Genomic DNA, 16,460 nt, shown 5'->3' with positions numbered 1-16,460 from the left:
ATGCCTTTGAAACCAACTTGAGACTTCGAAACCTATTTTTAATTCCTAAAAACATCTAATAATAACATTGCACTACTAATTACCAATTTTCATATATGTATTGGAATAAATTAATTTAAAATTAGTTTCTTTAAAATTTAGTGTTACAACGTTGAAGCCAAGTATCGCGTTCAAGAGAGATCTGACTTGTCTACCCGTGAAAAGATCTAATGTCGCTTATGTTTATACCGGTTTATACATTCTCTGGAGCAATCGCACCTCGGTCCGGGTTTTTATAATGGGTGAGATAGGGAAAGATCATTATATTATTTATACTGTGGTTTTATTACTAAACTAAAATATCCCAAATCCTCTGATGAGCTCTGGCCAATATCAATAGCCCTCAATCTAGCCAAAGTGACGGAGTCGTCACGTATCGTAAAATTTTGTCGCAGAGAAGCCCTTGCTTCGACCCTTTCTATTAAGGGTGCTTCAAAGGTAGTAAGGCACCATGTCTATTAATTAGTGTAGCCTTAATTAATTAAGTACCATCTAATTATTGAACGGATAGACAAAGGGGGTACCATAGTTGATCTGCTATTGGCCGACTATGCAATACTTTCGATTTAATACGCCATATCACAGCTTTATAGAATCTTGAATAGACGGTTGCTAGAAAGGTCATTCTACTACTGATAGTAGATTTCCTGAAACAACGATACCAGTGCGTCTATGCACCTTTTCCTGGGGATATTGACTCTGAGTTGGCGGAAATAACATATGGCATCCCACAAGGCACTATACGTAATGCCCTCGTATTTTTTACCGTCATTAACTATGTTTTGAAACAACACTGACGACAGATTCAGATTTATGGATGATTAGTCTGCCCTGCTGAAATAAACTCTTATTGAGATATCTCAAGTATTCCCCCAGTTACAAAGTGACCTAAAAGACAAATTCAAAGATCAGTGCAGTTTAAATGGGCTCCAAAATAATAAGCGCACGTAATAAACGAGTCAATGGCAACAGCAAAATGCATGGGGTAAACACTCAACTAGGCTGCTAGAGTCTAGTAAGGAATATTCAAGGTGCATTGAGCTAAAATCTCCATAATGTGAATTTCACTAGAATCTCCGTAATGTGGGACACTTTCAAGTATCTAAAAAGAAGGGCAGCAGAAAAAAGGTGAAGAAGAAGAGAATCTCCAAGGTGCATCAAGCTTGAGCCTCCATAATGGCCTTTTTTAAATGATGTTCACTATTGTTCACGTTCCAGTGCCCCAATATCGACGAAGCCAAAAAACAAAGAATAACAAGAGAATCTCCAAGGTGTGCATTGAGCTAGAATCTCCGTAATGTGAATTTTGTTCACTTACCTGTATCCCACTAGCGGTAAAGCAAAAAAGGAGAAGAAGAAGAATATCTCCAAGGTGCATCAAGCATATTTCTTTAGTAGAGCACAGCAGCAACATTTAAAGAAATTTAAAATAAATTTTCTTGTGAAATATTATCTCAATTAATCAGCAGTTGTATCAAACTATGCCTGGCCAAAGCATCCTCAGGGCTATATTGTGGTGTTTCTTTTCCCCATAGTAGGATGCAGACAGTTTGTTATTATTTTATTACTTTTTCTTGTTTTAGTTTTGTTGTAGTTTAAAGCTTTTTCCAATAGACAATGATTGGAAGTCCTCCAAAAAAAAGTCCCCCCAGATCCCACCCCAAATACTAGTGAACCTGATACTCATTTTGGCTGGTCAAGCTCACTATCTCAAAGTTCAAATGATAGCTCCAGTTCTGAGAATAGGACAATGATCAATGTAGGGGTTAATGTCACTATAAATGATGATAAAGGGTTTCAAGAGGTCCTTTCTTGAAGCTCTAAAAAAAAGAAAAAATCTTCCCAATCAAATGCATTTCCCCTCTCCCTGCCCAAGATCCTCCCTCTCAAAACTTAGGGATTTACCTCAAAATTACTCCTACAACCACCTTTGAAGTAAAAAAGATTGCTCAAATTAAAGTTGCAACTTTTAAATTGCTAAAATCTACTTTCTCCCTTAGTATTCACAGTGATGGATATCTGCTATTAGCTATCTTAGATTCGAAATCAGCAAACACAATAATTAACCTAAAATCCCATCTGAATACTCCAATAATTGCATCTACATGGAACCCAAAACAATCCCCAACAAAAATAGTTGTTTATAATATTCGCCCAGTAATATCCATTCAGGGGTTAAAACAGGGGCTCTAACATAGGGCTGGCAACATAATCCCAGTTGATAATGTTACCAAACTCGGCAAACCTAACTCTAATGGTCTAAAAACAAGTAGGTCCTTCTTATTGACACTGAAGGAAAAAATTAATATCCAAGAAAAGTTATTCCTATTTGGGCAAATCAAACCACACAAAGAATACAAACCTAAGCCTATCCAGTTTCAGAAATGTCTCAAACAGGGACAGACAACAAACAAATGCAATGAAATTCTCCTAGAGTGCAGTAATTGTAAAGCATTTCATCCTAAAGAGTTGACAACTTGCAACAACACTCAGCCTACATGTATCAATTGCGAAGGCCGACATGAATCTACAAATAAATCATTATGCACAGCATATATAAAAAAGAGCCATAACACTCCAAATTGCAACGAAGGCCATCCCATACCCCATTGCAGCAATAAAAGCAAATGCTACCTAACAATACCAAATAAAGCCCGTCATGAAACCAATCGAACTCCCCACGTCACACACCCCTCAAGTAGCCCGTACCCCGGATGAAACGTCCTCCTCTACGCTCCCTTGATCAAAGCCCTCTCGCAAGGACTTACCGAGGCAACACTCCTCATGGCCTAGATACTGCAGTTCAGCCTGGCCCCACCTTCCGCGCAAATCGACACAAGACTCACTACCAGGAATTGTAAACTCAAGTGACAAAAAAGTTGCAAAAACAACAATACCATTTCCCACAATCTCATTTTTAATTCTTAACTGCAATGCAGCTCAGTGCATGAATATGTATCAACTATAGAAAATGAAAATTATCGCAGATCTAGCAAAAACCTACATCCCTGAGAATAATGCTATTTCAAGCAAAAAAGATCTTACTCTAATTTTAACAAAGCTGAACAATTGATACACAGTCATATGAAAATCAAATCAGCAACACAACTAATATCAATATTCCTGTGGAACGTAAGATCACTCACTGAAAATAAGATAAATGAACTAATATCTTTTATGAATAATAATGCCATCAATATTGCTTGCCTCCAGGAAAATCATTTAACCCAAAATCAACAAATTAAGTATCTGGGATATACTATCCTGAGAAAGGATAGATCATCAGAGAGAAAAGGAAGGCGGAGTAGCTCTATTAGTTAAAAATAATATAAAATTCTGTGGCATCAAGTTTCCAGATGTTACAAATGATGTTGATTCAATTAGTATCAGTGTTTGGCTGAATAATATAAAAATTTACATATTAAGCTTTTATAACCCTAATGGCAAAACTACATATGCATGGATTTCTTTAATTACTCGTATATAAATAATTCTAATATGTTAAAAAATATCATTATTTGTGGAGATTTCAATGCCCACAGCCTTTTGCGGGGAAATAAACCAGCAAATAACGCTGGTAAATTGATTGAGTATATGACTTCAAATAATAATGAATTAGCTGTTGCTACCCCTCCAAACCTGAATACTTATTTCAACCCACAATTGGCAAATTCTCCACAATTGACCTAAAAATTGTGTCATTAAATATTTTGAATAAAATTTATATAAATAAAATTGATAGTGTATGTACTGACCACTTTCCTATAGTTGACTCCCTAAATGAACCTGCTGAAACTCTCTGATATACCTCCAAATATATTAACATTAAAGCAAATTGGTCTATATTCCAAAATTAGCTAAATGATGAAAATACAAGTTTCACCCAAAATTCATGGATTTCCAACACAACAGTTGACACATGCTGAACTATTGACATCTTTACTAATAAATACAGCTAATCTTGCTATCCCCAGGACAACCCCTAAGAAAACATTCCCAAAACAAGTTCCTAGAGCATGGTGGACAAATGAGTGCCGAAATAAATGGAGAATATAAAAGGCAGCTAGGACAGAATTCATAAAAAAACATCAACTACTACATATTTAAAAAAATTGCAAGCAGAATCGAATCTAAAAAGGACTATAATAGATGCTAAATATAATTACTGGAATAATTTTGGAAATAATCTCTCCAGAGAAACACATGAGCCAATTATACATAAAGGCATAAGCCACATCTGTGTGAAAAAGATTTCCTCCAACCCATTCCAGTATGAGCTTATACATAATAACACTCATTATGACAATGATAAGGAAATAGCTAAGCTATTTGCAACCGTTTTTGTTAATAAGCGAACAACAAATAATCGAACCAAAATGTTACCAATTCCCATAAACCAAAGTTACCAACCACGTCAAGGATCTGAGTCCATAACTAATCCATTTTCTATCCAGGAAATTAGTATTGCAATAAATTATATTAGGACCAAAACGAGAGCCAGCTATGAAAATATACACCCTGCATGGATAAAGAATCTCACCCTTTTATACAGACAAGAACTGCTGAATTGTTATAATCACGCTTGGAAATCTGCTATGTTCTCCAATATATTGAAAGGTTAGTCCCTCGTACCAATTCTTAAGAAAAAAAAACTGAAAGATAAACCTTTGTTCTATAGGCACATAATGATTACTTCTGTGATGGGGAAAATAATGGAGAAAATGATCTATCACAGACTCCTCTGGTTTCTTGAAAAAAATAATATGATCCCTCACACTCAAACTGGATTCAGGAAACACCACTCCTCAACACCACTCCTCAAACACCAACTCTTTCAAAAATTGAATCAAATAGCTCACACACCCTACATAATTGGTTAAGAAATCCAGCCATGTATAGAGGCATTGCAGATGAGTATGCCAACATTCAGAAGAAGTTCCCCGTACCAGCAAAGTCTATTACACCCACTTGTCCGCAATCCTCTTCATGGAATTGGTCAAGTCCCATTATAAATACTGATTTCTCAAAGTGGAATAAAGATTTAACCCCCATTGCTTTTGTCCAGAAAAAAATTGCTGAACTTAATACAATTACCAATAAAAATCACTTCCAAATATTTGTTGATGGGTCAAAAATGAATGAGTAGGTAGCAAGTGGTGCTTCCCTTCCTCACCTGAAAATTGCAATTGGCGAGAGATTATGTAATAACTTATCTATAATGTCTGCTGAGTTAAATGCCATAATCATGGCATTAGAACACCTTAAGGAAAACCAACCTTTGATTGCAAATTCAAATAATATTATTGTATATTCCGACTCTTTATCAAGCCTTGAGTTGCTGGCCTCAGCTCCTCAGTATAAGTTGAACATTGACACTTATCATTGTCTCAGTATTATAGATAATCTTGCTGCAAGTGGCATAAAAGCTTATTTTCAGTATATTCCTAGCCACTCTGGCATAAGTGGTAATCGTCAGCTTGATGAAATAGCAAAAAATGCTATAAATATTGACCAGCCAAGTGGGAGACCACTCCCGATCAGAGATATTTACCAATGGAGGCTATCAGATATCAATTTTAATAAGATTAATCCTATCCTTTCCCCCTTTCCCAATAAGTATCTTTATAAAAATTTATCATAGAATTCGTTCTAGAACAAATGGACTAAATTTCTTGCATTCTCGTATAAGTTTTCTAATTCAAGTGGTTCAATTCCCCTGTCCCCTCTTTGCAGGTATTGTAATATGAATAATGAAACAATTGACCACTGCCTATTTGAATGTAATATGCCGACGTCTGCACAACATACCTTGCTTTGTAAACTGTTAACAATGCTTCAAACATCAAAAAATCTCACTATCAGCCAAGAGCCTAGCCAACTATACCTGCACACAGAGCATAAAAATCGACATCTATCATCCCATAATTGAACTCCTAGAGTCAAAAGATCTACTGAATGATATCTGAAAATATCCAATAAATATGAGGCAATCAAGTCAGTAGCTCTGTAGCCCACAGAGTGAAGCAAAAGGAAAAGGGCTAAATAGTATCACTGAAAAGCCCGCCTGCTGTTAAATAGAAGAAGAAGAAGAAGAAAGAATCTCTGCAATGGGCATTCTTGAAACAACACAAAATGATATAATACGTCTCATATTTGGTCTTAGGAAACCCACAAGCACCAAGTTTCTGCTTATGGAGAGTGTATTAACAACAATAAGGGAGAGACGTCGCTTTCTCTTGATAAAACATCTTACGAAAATTGAATCAAATAGCTCACACACATTACATAATTGGTTAAGAAATCCAGCCATGTATAAAGGTATTGCAGATGAGTATGCCAATATTCAAAAGAAGTTCCCTGTACCAGCAAAATCTATTGCACCTACTTTCCCCCAATCCCCTCCATGGAATTGGTCATTTCCCATAATAAATACTGAATTTTCAAAATGGAATAAAGATTTAACCCCCATTGCTTTTGTCCAGAAAAAATTTGCAGAACTTAATACAATAACCTATAAAAATCACTTCCAAAAATTTGTTGATGGGTCAAAAATGGATGAGAAAGTTGCAAGTGGTGTTTTCCTTCCTCACCTGAAAATTGCAATGGGAGAGAGATTATTTAATAATTTATCTATAATGTCTGCTGAGTTAAATGCCATAATCATGGCATTAGAACACCTTAAGCAAAACCAACCTTTGATTGATAATTCGAATAATATTATCATCTATTCCGACTCTTTATCAAGCCTTGAGTTGCTGGCCTCAGCTCCTCAATATAAGTTGGACATTGACACTTATCATTGTCTCAGTATTATTGATAATCTTGCTTCAAGTGGCATAAAAACTTACTTTCAGTACATTCCTAGCCACTCTGGCATAAGTGGTAATCATCAGGTTGATGAAATAGCAAAAAATGCTATAAATATTGACCAGCCAAGTGGGAGACCAATCCCAATTAGAGATATTTACCGATGGAGGCTATCAGATATTAATTTTAATAAGATTAATCCTATCCTTTCCCCTTTCCCAATAAGTATCTTTCTAAAATTTATCATAGAATTCGTTCTGGAACAAATGGACTAAATTTCCTTGCATTCTCATATAAGCTTTCTAATTCAAGTGGTTCAATTCCCCTGTCCCCTCTTTGCAGGCATTGTAATATGAATAATGAAACAATTGACCATTGCCTATTTGAATGTAATATGCTGACGTCTGCACAACATACCTTGCTTTGTAAACTGTTAAAATACTTCAAACACCACAAAATCCCACTATCAGCCAAGAGCCTAGCCAACTGTACCTGCACACAGAGCATAGAAATCGACATCTATCATCTTATATTTGAACTCCTAGAGTCGAAAGATCTGCTGAAAGATATCTGAATATATCTAATAAATATGAGGCAATCAAGCCAGTAGCTCTGTAGCCCACAGAGTGAAGCAAAAGGAAAAGGGCTAAATAGTTATACTGAAAAGCCCGCCTGCTGTTAAATAGAAGAAAGAAGATTCTTTTTTTTTTCTTTGAAATGGTGTTCATTTTCCAGTGTCTCATGAGCGGCAAAGAAAAAAAGAAGAAGAAAAGAATCTCAGATATGCATTGAGCTAGAATCTCCGTAAAGGCAATCTTTTTGAAATATTGTTCACTTTACCTTGCCCACTAGCAGTGAAGCAAAAAAAAAATAGAAAAAGACAATTAAGAGAACATCCAAAGGTCCACAGAGGTAGAATCTGTGCAATAGTATTTTTTCCAAACGGCTTTTAGTTTCCAGTGTCCCAAAAGCGGCAAACCAAAGAGAGTAAAAGAGAATCTCTAAGGTGCTTTGAACTAGATTCTCCTTAATGACAACATTGTGTTTTCTTGTTGTTTTTTTTAATTGTGTTTACTTTCCAGTGCCCCACAAGCGGCGAAGCAAAAAAAAGAAGAAAAAAAAAAGGATAAACTTTATTGCTTCCAATGCAAAAAAAAAAGTTTTTCCTTGTTGTTAATGATGGGGTAGTGGAATCAAACTTTAAAGGGTTTTCAAACATGGTGACTCAAAAGTTGCAATTTTCATTTATAATGATCAGTTAAAATCACTAAAGTATTTAAATCAAAGAAGCAGCAATAATGAAATTGTAATTTCTTATGAGAAGTTCAAAATTCTTTGCAGCCATGTGGCAAAAAAAAATGCAAGAATAATAACATGAATTCCTGTAAATTATATTAACAACACATCTAAAACTCTTTTAATGCCCTTCAGTTTTAAAAAATTATATATATATATATACATTTGGATATATATATATATATATATATATACACACACACACACACACACACACACACACACACACACACACACACACACACACACACACACACACACACACACACACACACACACACACACACACACACACACACACACACACACACACACACACACACACACACACACACACACACATATATATATATATATATATATATATATATACATATATACATACATACATACATATATATATATATATATATATATATATATATATATAATACATATATATACACACACACACACACACACACACACACACACACACACACACACACACACACACACACACACACACACACACACACACACACACACACACACACACACACACACACACACACACACACACACACACACACACACACACACACACACACACACACACACACACACACACACACACACACACACATACATACACAATAACTCATCGCACCACCAAGCTGCCTGAGGCCAACACAGCTACGCACGCTCCTCCTCAATCCCAATCTATTCAAAACTTCTCTTTTTACATCCTCCAAGAAAGTCCCATTTCCTTTAAATCTTTCTTGATGACATCCTACAAACCCAGACGTGGACAACCTGCTTTCTGTTTAACCCTAGACGGTTGGCCGAAAAGAACAATCTTAGGCAATCTGTCATCCTTCATCTGCACAACGTGCCCTAACCACCTCAACCTATCTTTCATTATAGACCTAGAAAGCGGTATTGAACCACATTTTTCGTATAGCCTATTGTTTGAATTTCGGTCAGTCAGCTGGGTACCCAGAATAATCCTTAAGCAATTTCTCTGGAAAACATCTAGCAAATCTTCATCCGCTTTTCGGAGCGTCCATGCTTCAGAGCCATATTTGACCACTGTCATCACTGTAGCTTCTAAGATTCTAATCTTGGTTTGCAGACTTATCTTCCTTTTCTTCCAGACTTTTTTTAATTGTGAAAAAACACCCTGAGCCTTGGCTATTATATTTTTAACATCTTCACTGCTCCCACCATTTTTGCTAATAATACTACCAAAGTAATTAAAGCTGCCCACCAGATCAATCTTTTCATTACCTAACATCACCTTTTCATCTTCACTTATTCCTAGCCTAAGTGACTTAGTCTTTCTAACATTAATTTTCAAACCAATACTAGCACCCTGAACTCGCAAAACCTCTAAAACTTCATTCATTTTCCTCACACTTTCATCTAGGATGCTTAAGTCATCAGCATAAACTAACTTCAGTACACTTTTTCCTATCCATTTGATTTCCTGGTCTTTCATTACCTTACCTATGTTCCTGAAAACAAAGTTCATCGAAATAATCCCTATAAAAGGGGCTAAACCAGAACCCTGCTTAACTCGCTGATTTAATACAAAACCTGCTGCTAACCTCATGTCCTACCTTAACTGCAGCAGTGTTATTCTCGTACATAGCACTAATAACTTTAATATATTTATCTGGTATACCATAAAGGATAAAACCTTTACTAAAGCTCTTCTATCAACAGAATTGAACGCTTGCTCATAATCTATAAAACTGACGACCAAAGGTGTTTGAAAACTTAGGCACTCCTCAATTATTAACCTAAGAGTGAAAATTTGGTCAACACATCCTCTACCTCTTCTAAAACCGCACTGCTCTTCTCTTAAAACTGTGTCTACGGCATCTCTCAGTCTAAAAAGTATCATATTACTAAGCAATTTGCTACCTACAGAGACCAGACTAATGCCTCGATAATTACCACACTCACTTTTATCACCTTTCTTATAAAGTGGCTTAATTAAGGTTTTCCTAAAATCATTAGGTACTTCCCCTTTTTCAAAATCATATTCATAATCTGCAATAACTTATTTCTAAACTCAGAGCCACCATATTTAAGAAACTCATTTACTACCCTATCAGCACCTGGAGCCTTATTATTCTTTAATCCCTTTAGTACTGTTGCTAATTCCTCATCACAAAATAAATCTTCCTTCACATCCAAGGTATCACAAACTTTTTCATTTTCCTCTATATTTTTTCCTGCAACTCTATCTCGGTTAAGCAAATTCTCAAAATGTTCGGCTAATCTCGCTTTAGCTTTTTCCTTATCGCTAATTGCCACCCCTTTCCTATCTCTAACTGGGACAAGTCCGGATTGACTACTACCTCTCTATTTGTTAACGTGTCAGTACAATATTTTACTATTATGCCGTCTAGCTGCATCTTCTAAATCCTCGGCAAGTTTATCCATGGCCTCCACTTCACACCTACTTAGTTCATATTTCATTGCTTTCTCCACTTTCTTTACATTTCTTTTGTTTTCATGCAATCTATCACTCAGATAATTCTTGTACAAGTCCTTTCTCCTTTCTATTAAACATAAAGCTTTTCCGCTAATATTCTTAGCTCCAGTTCTAGCTTTCTTCACTAATACACCTTCAGCAACTTTAAAAATTATTTTTCTCAAATTATTCAAGCCATCTTCCACATTATCAAATTTTAAACTCTCAATTTAGTATTCAACTGTTCCTGGAAAGTTTTTCTCAAATTCTCATCCTGGAGTCTACTAAAATCATAGCTTCCTGGGAGGTAATTACCCTTCCGATATTTAAGCTTTAAATTAACCCTTGACACTACTAGATGGTGGTCATTACTTTTAACATCAATAACAGCACTCCTATATACCCTAGTATCTTGTATTGATCCTGCCAGTCTTCGGTTTACTATAACATAATCAGTAAGGTTTGCTGTCTTTCCATCACGTGAATACCATGTTAACTTATGAGCCATTTTATGACCAAACACCGTATTGGTTATAACTAGATTGTTATACCTACAAGTCCTGAAAAATTAATACTTTACTGAAAACTCAAAACTACGCAACATAACAGGATTGGACCAGAAAATTCTCAAGCAGCCTACAGAAAACAAAAGACTAAATCATAAAGCTCTCAATAGTACCTTACTTGCCTAAGAAATCAACGAATTTTACAATGCATTGTTAATTCCTGAAAAACTCAAGCAAGATCGGTTTTCAGCAAATCAAGTTTTTTTTTAAGGCTTTTAAGAATATTGGGGAAGAACACAAGCTACTTTATGTGAAACCATTTTTCAGATATATGTCTTATAAAATGCGAAGCAGTAATTTGTGTTCGTTTTAAGTATCAATTTCGCTCTTTACTTTCATCCAAAACTTTTCAATTAATTTGGATAAAGATTAAAACAGGAAATGAATCGGAATATGAGGTGAGTGATGACTTAAATATTACTTAGGATGACAACTCGATGAGAGTGAGATGAAGATGATGAAAATGATAAATTAGAGTTGCTTAAAATGAGGTCATAGTGCAAATTCACAGATTTATCCAAGAATTATCTAATTAATATAATAGTTTCTAATTAATATAAGTTCTAATTAATATAATAAAATTATCTAAATTATATAATAATATAATTAATATTATCTAATTATATAATAAAATGTAATAATATAATTATCTAATTAGATAATATAATAAATTATCTAAATAATAAAATTATCTACAAGAATTATCTAAGAATTATAATTATCTAAGAATTGCTGGTATAATTCTTAGATAATGGAATATAACATGTGTATGCACTACACAATGACCATGCAATCTGGAGTCTCTGGCACATGGAGTCTCTGGCACATGATTCTCTTTTGATACGTATAAATTGTTTTATGGCAGTTAATATAGTCTAAAAGTTTAATCTTCCCTTCTTATGCAATAATTACTGCTGTTTTGTATTTAAGTTTAAATTATTAGAATTGACAGTCGAGCTAAAGGGCTTATCAGCATTACAGTTTCTCCATTTATGTTTATGGAGCCCTTCCTTCTGAAAGCCAGCTCATCATATTTTATTTTTCCAATTGATTTTTAATGACGCAAGCTTTCATAATAATGCTAAAATCTAATTAAAATTGACACTCATTTTTGCTGAATACTAGGAAAGCTGCAGCAAAATAACTGTTTTTTGAATCCTCAGGTGGAGGTGTATGGCCAGTGGAATCGATAAGAGGAGGGACATATTTTCCTTCCCCCTAGATTTTGAGAAATACCTTTTTAGGGGGTTATCTTCATTGAAAAATCCCTTTTTTTGGTTTTTTATTGAACAGACTGAGATAATGTCATACTTAACCCCCCCCCAGATTTTAAAAACACCCCTCCCCATACATACACATACAACATATACATATACATACATAATTACATATACATACAACACTTACATATTTTTCAAGTAGTCCTCTGTTTTATCAGGCTTTACATTGTGGGTTTGAATTTCATAGATCACTTCTTTATCAGCTAGAAGTCTAGAATGGGATTCCTTAGTGGGCTCAATCTTTCGAACTAAGAGCTTGCTGAGCCATCCCTCACTAGATTCTAAGCAAGGTGAACCAGAATGAAATGCTCGCCTAAAAATAAATAGATGCATGCTAGAAAAATGAAATGCAACATAAGTAACTATAAGATAGAATTTAGCATTTTCATAGTCACTTTATTGCAAAGAAGTCTATATTTTATGTATAGCCTCCCAAACTTCAGGCAATGGTGATTAAGTCCAGTAACCCTCGCCCACGGTACATTGCTCCCAGAAAACTTAACATTACTTTTTATGATGATTGCAGCATGCCGTTGTAAGGTCATACATACTGAAGTCAACTAATTGACTAGTAAATGACTATTCTTTCAAATGTGGTAGAAGAGCCAGACTTAATATAAACGATGTTTAAGGTTATAGATACTGAAGGTCATACATACCGGTGATACATACTGATTTGTATGACAATATTTAAGGCCATACATACTGAAGTCAATTAATTGACTAGTAAATGACTTTAGTCTTTCAAATGTGGTAGAAACACAATAAAATCATAATGAAACTGAAACATAAACTGCAACTGCAACAACAGGTATATAGACAGGGGTCATAGAGCCTTCTAACAAAACATTATTCATAGGAACAAATTGTGTACTAAAATCATTGGGAAAGCACCTAGCCAAATACTGTATTAAGCATAAAATGTCCAAACTATTTTTGAACCTAAGACTTTTTCCCTTTGATAGTACTTTTTGTTTATAAAATTGGGCAATTATCTTGAGTCAAGTGACAATCTTGGTGGGGATGTAGTCAATTTTTAGGTAGGTTCTGATAAAGGATTTTATTGGATTTTATCTGATAAAGGATTTTATTGGATTAAAGATGCACACAAAAGAATAAGAGCAAAAACAAAAGCAAAAAATTTTAGCAAGGACCTCCTCTTTGTCATTGACCCTCTCTTTTCAATGTTTTCGTTTCATCAGTTTTCATTAATAAAATCAATGAAAACAACTTTATTGTCAACTAGCAGGCTAATATAATTGACAATCAAACAGTTCATGGTAACGAACTGTGTCAGGAGCAACACAGATCAATATTGACCAAAACTCTAAAAAAAAATAGAATTTTGATACCAATAGATATATCAAGAGAATTGACTTATTATGCTGATCCCAAATATATAAGTTTCATTAAGTTTAGCGTTACCCATCAAAGTCTACTAGCCTGGCCAAATTTACCTGATTTTCAAAAAAAGGGAAAACACCCCTAAAAGTCAAAGAATCTTACTGAAAATCACACCACCAGATTCAGTGTATCTGAAATCCCTACTGTAGAGGCTTCATTCCACTATCTGCAAAAATGCGGAATTTTGTATTTTTTACAGTGGTCCTAGAATGTTGGGAGAGGGCTCATTCAAACAGAAATTAAAAGTTCAAGCGCGCTTTTTAAGTGAACAAAAAATGGAAAGCAACTAGGCCCCCTCCCACGCCCCTTTCTTCCAAAATCATCCAATCAAAATTTTGAGATAGCCATTTTGCTCAGCATAGTTGAAAGGCACAATAACTATACCTTTGGAGATAATATGACCCCCACAGCCCCTGGGAAAATATCCAAGTCATAGAATTTGTCCATTGTTTACATATAGTATTTGTTATTGGGAAATATGCATAAATTTTTGGGTGGGGGGAGCACATTTTCTAATGGGGGGGGGGGGGGAGGGGGGGTTCTCCACAGGGAAAAAGTTTCATGGGGAGGGAAGTTTCCATGGGGTAAATTTTTCAGGAGAAATTTTATGCGGGGGGAGTTTGCCAGAATTCCTATAGGAAATTCTTTTTATTTGTCTTCCTTTCTCTCTGAACACTCAATATTACGCATAGAGATGTTAAGGGTTGGCTTGAGGGGGGGAGGGGGGGTCTCCACAGGGAAAAAGTTTCATGGGGAGGGAAGTTTCCATGGGGTAAATTTTTCAGGAGAAATCTTATACTGGGGGAGTTTGCCAGAATTCCTATATGAAATTCTTTTTATTTGTCTTCCTTTCTCTCTGAACACTCAATATTACGCATAGAGATGTTAAGGGTTGGCTTACTGTCCAAGGTAAATTTTCACCACGATTGAATTGTCTAGAGGATATTTCGATGGAGGGGGGGGGGGGATTTTTCCATGGAGGTAAAGCCAGATTTCCTAGCATTATTTAAAAAGCGATCAGAAATTAAATTAAAAAAAAACAAGTTTTTTCAACTGAAATTAAGGAGCAACATTAAAACTTAAAAGGACCAGGAATTATTGTCCCCTCCTCAACACCCCGCTCTTTATGCTAAAGTTTGATTTTTTTTTTTTTCTCCCAATTCTTTAAGAATAACTCCTGAAACACAAGGGTTATTCAATTAGAACAATAAGAATATTTTTTTTAAAGGACTAAAAAACTTTATCATGAAGAGCGAGGTATTGAGGAAGGGGCAACCCCCTTTGTATATGTAACAATTTCTATTTGTTTAAGTTTTAATGATGCTCCTTACTTTCAGTTGAAAAAAACTTTTTTTTTTATTTAATATATACATAAGATGTTCGGACCAATCAACCAGTTTGCTACTCCAAACACATATCTATAATACAGGAACTTACATTAGTCAACTCCTTGTCTAAAATCAAGGCGTCCTAGACATTATGAAATTAGTTAACTAGTTGGATAATAAAATCTCACCTCAACATCCAGTCAACTGGTTGCCTAAAATCACTGTGTTCTATATATAGGTATTATAAAAACCAGCTAAATGGTTGGCTAACAAAAACTCTTGCATATATTAACTGAAATGTCCTATTAGTGAATTAGTTGGCCAATTACTCGCTTCAGGGTTTCTTCTTTCTGTCATGCTTTGTTCTTACCAATCACGCCATCTGTGCTGTACATTACTCAGTTGTTTTCAATTGATATATTGTTTCAAATTTTCAGTTTTCGCAACTTCATTTCTCAAAATCATGATGAAGAAGTGAGGTAAAGCAAAGGCAGTATATTCAGCCAGATTATCAAGACAACATATCTGTCAAATCTTGGAGGGCAAAAAGAGCTCAAATACTATGTTTAGGGACAGGCATAAGAGTGACAAAACAATTTGGTCTCCTAAATATTGGTTTATCCAAAACAAGACCTTATAACAAGATAAGACCTTTATCCAAAACCTTATGCATAGAAGAAACTTTAGAAAACCGTTTTACCAGAAAATGGGTTCCAAACTTTTTGTAGAATCAGCTAAGACTTAATACTTTTGTTCACCACAGTTGATTTATTTTGAATGAGTTAGATCATTCCAGAATCTGACTAAAAGATTTAGGATGCTCAAAAAATGGACATTATATTTCATCTCTCCAGCAAGCTTGAAATATCAAATTCAGAAGTTTCTGGGCAGATGTACCCCTATGCATAAAACAAGTATGAAACTTTTTCGGCTGTATTGGTTTGTGATGCCTGAAACATGGGCCTAAATTGTGTTTGTCTCTGATAGGTTTGTATCTTAAAAGACATGTAGACAGCACCAGCAGGACCTCAATGAAAACAAAAAAATTTAAATATTGGTTGTCTTTGTGTAACACCTGAAACCAGGCCAACAAATTTTGTTTTCTCAAATTGGCTTAGACTTACAGTACATACAAACAAAGACAAAGGGTAGGTATTAAAGGCCAAAGATTTGGAGAAAGGTTGTATTGTAGGTTCATGATACCATAAATAGGCCTAAATTTGTTCTGCCCCTAATTGGCTAGCAAATTATTGGGCCAAACATACCTAAAAAAAGA

General features: G+C 35.0%; 1 protein-coding gene across 1 annotated transcript in view; it reads right to left on the bottom strand.

Moving 5' to 3' along the window:
• Nipsnap (protein nipsnap) overlaps window positions 1-16,460 on the bottom strand; it is a 65,845-nt gene that overhangs the window by 16,545 nt on the left and 32,840 nt on the right. The window contains exon 2 of the mRNA XM_089086526.1: window positions 12,580-12,765. Coding sequence (XP_088942652.1) covers window positions 12,580-12,765 — 186 coding nt within the window. The remainder of the gene's footprint in view (window positions 1-12,579; window positions 12,766-16,460) is intronic.

Source organism: Artemia sp. Qi Xiang Cuo, chromosome 3, assembly GCF_049724085.1.
Source record: "Artemia sp. Qi Xiang Cuo chromosome 3, ASM4972408v1, whole genome shotgun sequence".
NCBI lineage: Eukaryota > Metazoa > Arthropoda > Branchiopoda > Anostraca > Artemiidae > Artemia > Artemia sp. Qi Xiang Cuo.
Note: the sequence above shows the minus strand (reverse complement) of the source record. Positions and strands in the feature narration are given on the sequence as shown.